This window comes from Arachis ipaensis, chromosome B01 (genome assembly GCF_000816755.2).
Source record: "Arachis ipaensis cultivar K30076 chromosome B01, Araip1.1, whole genome shotgun sequence".
Lineage (NCBI taxonomy): Eukaryota > Viridiplantae > Streptophyta > Magnoliopsida > Fabales > Fabaceae > Arachis > Arachis ipaensis.
In genome coordinates this window covers 135,694,464-135,698,179 of record NC_029785.2, presented here as the reverse complement: position 1 = coordinate 135,698,179, position 3,716 = coordinate 135,694,464, and the positions used below count along the sequence as shown (strand labels likewise).

The following is a 3,716-nucleotide window of genomic DNA, read 5'->3' as shown; positions in this document are numbered from 1 at the left end:
GCTGTGGCGGAGATGGGGAGGCTGGTGGCGAAGTTCGGCGAGGGCGGCTCTGGAAGGCTGTGGTTATTGGGCACTGCTACCTGTGAGACATACTTGAGGTGCCAGGTTTATCATCCTTCCATGGAGAACGATTGGGATCTTCAGGCTGTTCCTATTACCAGCAGAGCCCCCCTCCCTGGAATGTTCCCTAGGTATTCTTCTCTTTCTTCTTCTACAAACACTTTTTCTGTGATCTTCCATGTTAGCTACAAGATCAAATGAGATAGTTAGCCTCAGTGTCTCGTGTTTTTATGGAATTATTCTTTTTATGGAATCAATTTGGGCTTAAAATTTACAGAATCTTATCTGATATGCTAATGCTGTTATACTTAGCATTCTATTTTTATTGTAATATATACATGTGATGTCCCTGTACCCCTTGACAATGTTCAACACAGCAGGATATTCAGCTCTTTTATGGCCCCTCTTTGCACAGTTAACTTGATTAGGCTTTGAAACATGGTTATTCGTTCCCGCATTTCATGCTGTGCTATGGTGTAATCATATATATTTTATTTTCTTGTAACTAGGCTTGGGACCAACGGTATCCTTGGTACCTCGATCGAATCCTTGTCCCCGTTGAAGCCCTTCCCAACTACGGCAATTGCTCCACCCAGGCGAGCCTCTGATAACACAGAACCCGCAGGAATATCGGGTTGTTGCCCACAATGCATCCAGAGCTATGAACAGGAACTAGCAGATATGTTAAAGGACAACGAGAAACTGGATGCCGAATCCAAATCAGAGGCAGCTCGACCATCGCTTCCCCAGTGGTTGCAGAAGGCTAAAACTAATAATGATAATGCTAAAGTCGTCGACCAATCTCAGGTAAATTTCTTATCTTTTTTTTTTGAGCTTATTTACTTCCCAATGACTTCGGTTAGCTGAATGTGAAATATAAATGTTTTCCTTTGTATTTTAATAGTGCAACGGCCAAGAAATGAATGTGAAAAAGAGGACACAGGAATTGCAGAAGAAATGGCAGGATGCCTGCTTGAGTCGACATCCCAAATTTCATCAGCAAAGTTTGAGTACAGAGAGAATTGTTCCCACTCCTTTTTCAATGAGAGGCCTATGCAATATGAACTTGTTGGGTGCCCAACTTCAGCCCAAGATACCACTCAACAAGAATCTGGGAAGCTCCTTGCAACTGAACCCAAATCCTGTGCCCGTTCAGCCACCAGAACCAGCAGTCAGACAGCAGCCGGGTCTTGTGACAACAGAGCTCGTCCTTGGGCAAACTAAGGAATCAGATACCAGTACAGAAGAAACACACAAAGAGCGCATTAATGACTTCTTGAACTGCATGTCTTCCGAGACACGAGACAAGTTTGATGAATTAAAGAGCAAGAAACTACTCGATGCTGACTCTTTCAAGAGGATCCTCAAGGGTTTGACAGAAAAAGTGTGGTGGCAGCAGGATGCAGCTTCTGCAGTTGCCACCACCGTGACCAAGTGTAAATTAGGCAACGGTAAAAGGCGCCAAGTCGGAGACAAGGGTGATATGTGGTTGCTGTTCTTGGGTCCCGACAGAGTAGGCAAGAAGAAGATGGCAGCAGCACTTTCCGAGCTGGTATCTTCCTCCAATCCAATTGTAATCTCTCTTGCCCAACGGCGTGGAGATGGAGACTCCGATGTCCATCTCCGTGGGAAAACAGCACTCGATCGAATTGCAGAGGCCATTAGAAGGAATCCGCAGTCTGTCATCATGCTCGAAGACATCAATGAAGCCAACGTCCTCATTCGAGGGAGCATAAAACGGGCCATGGAGCAAGGTAGATTCCCGGATTCCCACGGCCGTGAAATTAGCCTTGGAAACGTCATGTTTATCCTCACTGCCAATTGGTTGCCAGAGGACCTTAGGTATCTGTCCAACGGCACCCCACTTGACGAAGAAAAGCTTACAAATTTAGCCAGAGGGGGTTGGCAACTTCGTCTTTCAGTAGCTAAGAGAGCGTCAAAACGGAGACCGAGTTGGTTATCTGAAGAAGACAGGTCCTTGAAGCCTCGTAAGGAAACAAATTTGAATTTAGGCCTATCATTTGATCTCAATGAAGCTGCTGATACAGAGGAAGACAGAGGAGACGGGTCGCTCAATTCTAGTGACCTGACAGTGGACCATGAAGACAACCATGTCCTCCACAATGTAGGATTACAGACACCCTCCACCTCTGTACCCCGTGAGCTGTTGGATTCCGTGGATGATGCCATTATGTTCAAACCATTGAATTTCGACCTTCTTCGAGCCAGTTTCTCTGCCTCCATCTCGAAAAGGTTTTCCACCATTGCCGGAAATGGGATTGCAATTGAAGTACAAGAGGGGGCTCTGGAGAAGATTGCGAGTGGGGTGTGGCTAGGCCAAACCAACATTACCGAATGGATGGAGAAAGTGTTGGTTCCCAGCTTCCACCAGCTGAAGAAAACCTTAAATTCTAGCGCTAATGACCATGAGTCTTCGCTGGTGGTGAGGCTCGAAGACGACGGCTACTCTGATCGCCAGAGCTCCGAGGAGTGGCTGCCTGCTGCTGTGAGAGTGGTGGCAGAAGAGTATTAAGACAGGGAGGGGGGGGGCAAGATTGGTAAATATCCGTCTGCTTTTGGTTACAGGAATGTAAATAGACCACTTTGGCGGCGAAAAGACAGAGACCGTTAGTAGATGAACCAACAAAAACCGTTAAAAGTGGAGATGGGTGTCGACTTTTTTCCCTCTTAGAAAAAAGATTATTTAATTTTTGCGTTACAAACTTTATAATTTTTTTCTTTTTTTTTTTGTAAGCATAGGTATATTTATTAATTAAAAGGAGAATGATCATATTAATAAAATGGGAGCATTCCTATATTGTTCTGTCCTTTCCTCAGCTTTTCTTGTCCAATACACAGTGCTAAATAAATAATGTCAGAGTTCAGTTGTGTTGTCTGCACTGCTACACCTTTTTTTTCTTTAACAGTATCAAAAGGTTTTTAATACTGAAATAAAAAATTTTAATATTATTAAGAAAAAGAATACTACTCTTCAATATAATGGTAGTACTAATATAAGCTAATTTGAATTGAGAGTAGCGTAGAAACAGGGCATGGCATGGCATGGCTACAATATAATGAATGTTTTGGTGAAGGTGAAGAATATATGTTCCTAGCTAGCTAGAGGTGTGGGTGGTCGTTGTCACCTTTTTGGTGGCCTGATTTAAAAGAAAAAAGCTAATATGTGATATGATCGATATGATGATAGAAAGAATTGCACACATACACACTGGTGACAACCACCACCTGAAGTCCTGAATTCTGAATTCAATCCTGTTTTCAACGCTACTCAACAAGGGGCCGCCCCATCACTCATCATCACTCAATGCACTAACATGTTGACTCCTCCATCCACCATATACATACATACATACATACATACATACATTCAAAGTCTTCTACCCTGCTGCACGTGTTCTCATTTATTAATTTCCTTCCTCCTTCCCTCCCCCACTCCATTATGTTACGTCCTTTTTACTTCCCATCACATTATGCTGCTCTTCTATCTTATACAAATTTAAGTCACAAGAAAAATGAACTTAAGCAAAGATAAAAGCATGGCCTACCTACACATCATAATTATTGTTAGACTCCTTTTTAATAATTGTGGAAATAACATTGCTCGTTTTTTCATGCATATCATGTATGTCATCTTG

At 43.0% G+C, this 3,716-nt stretch overlaps 1 protein-coding gene across 1 annotated transcript in view; it reads left to right on the top strand.

Moving 5' to 3' along the window:
- The window catches only part of LOC107641850 (protein SUPPRESSOR OF MAX2 1), a gene marked incomplete in the record, with an annotated part of 4,818 nt that extends 1,942 nt beyond the window's left edge, over positions 1–2,876 (top strand). The window contains 3 exon segments of the mRNA XM_016345278.2: positions 1–191; positions 570–867; positions 965–2,876. Coding sequence (XP_016200764.1) covers positions 1–191; positions 570–867; positions 965–2,593 — 2,118 coding nt within the window.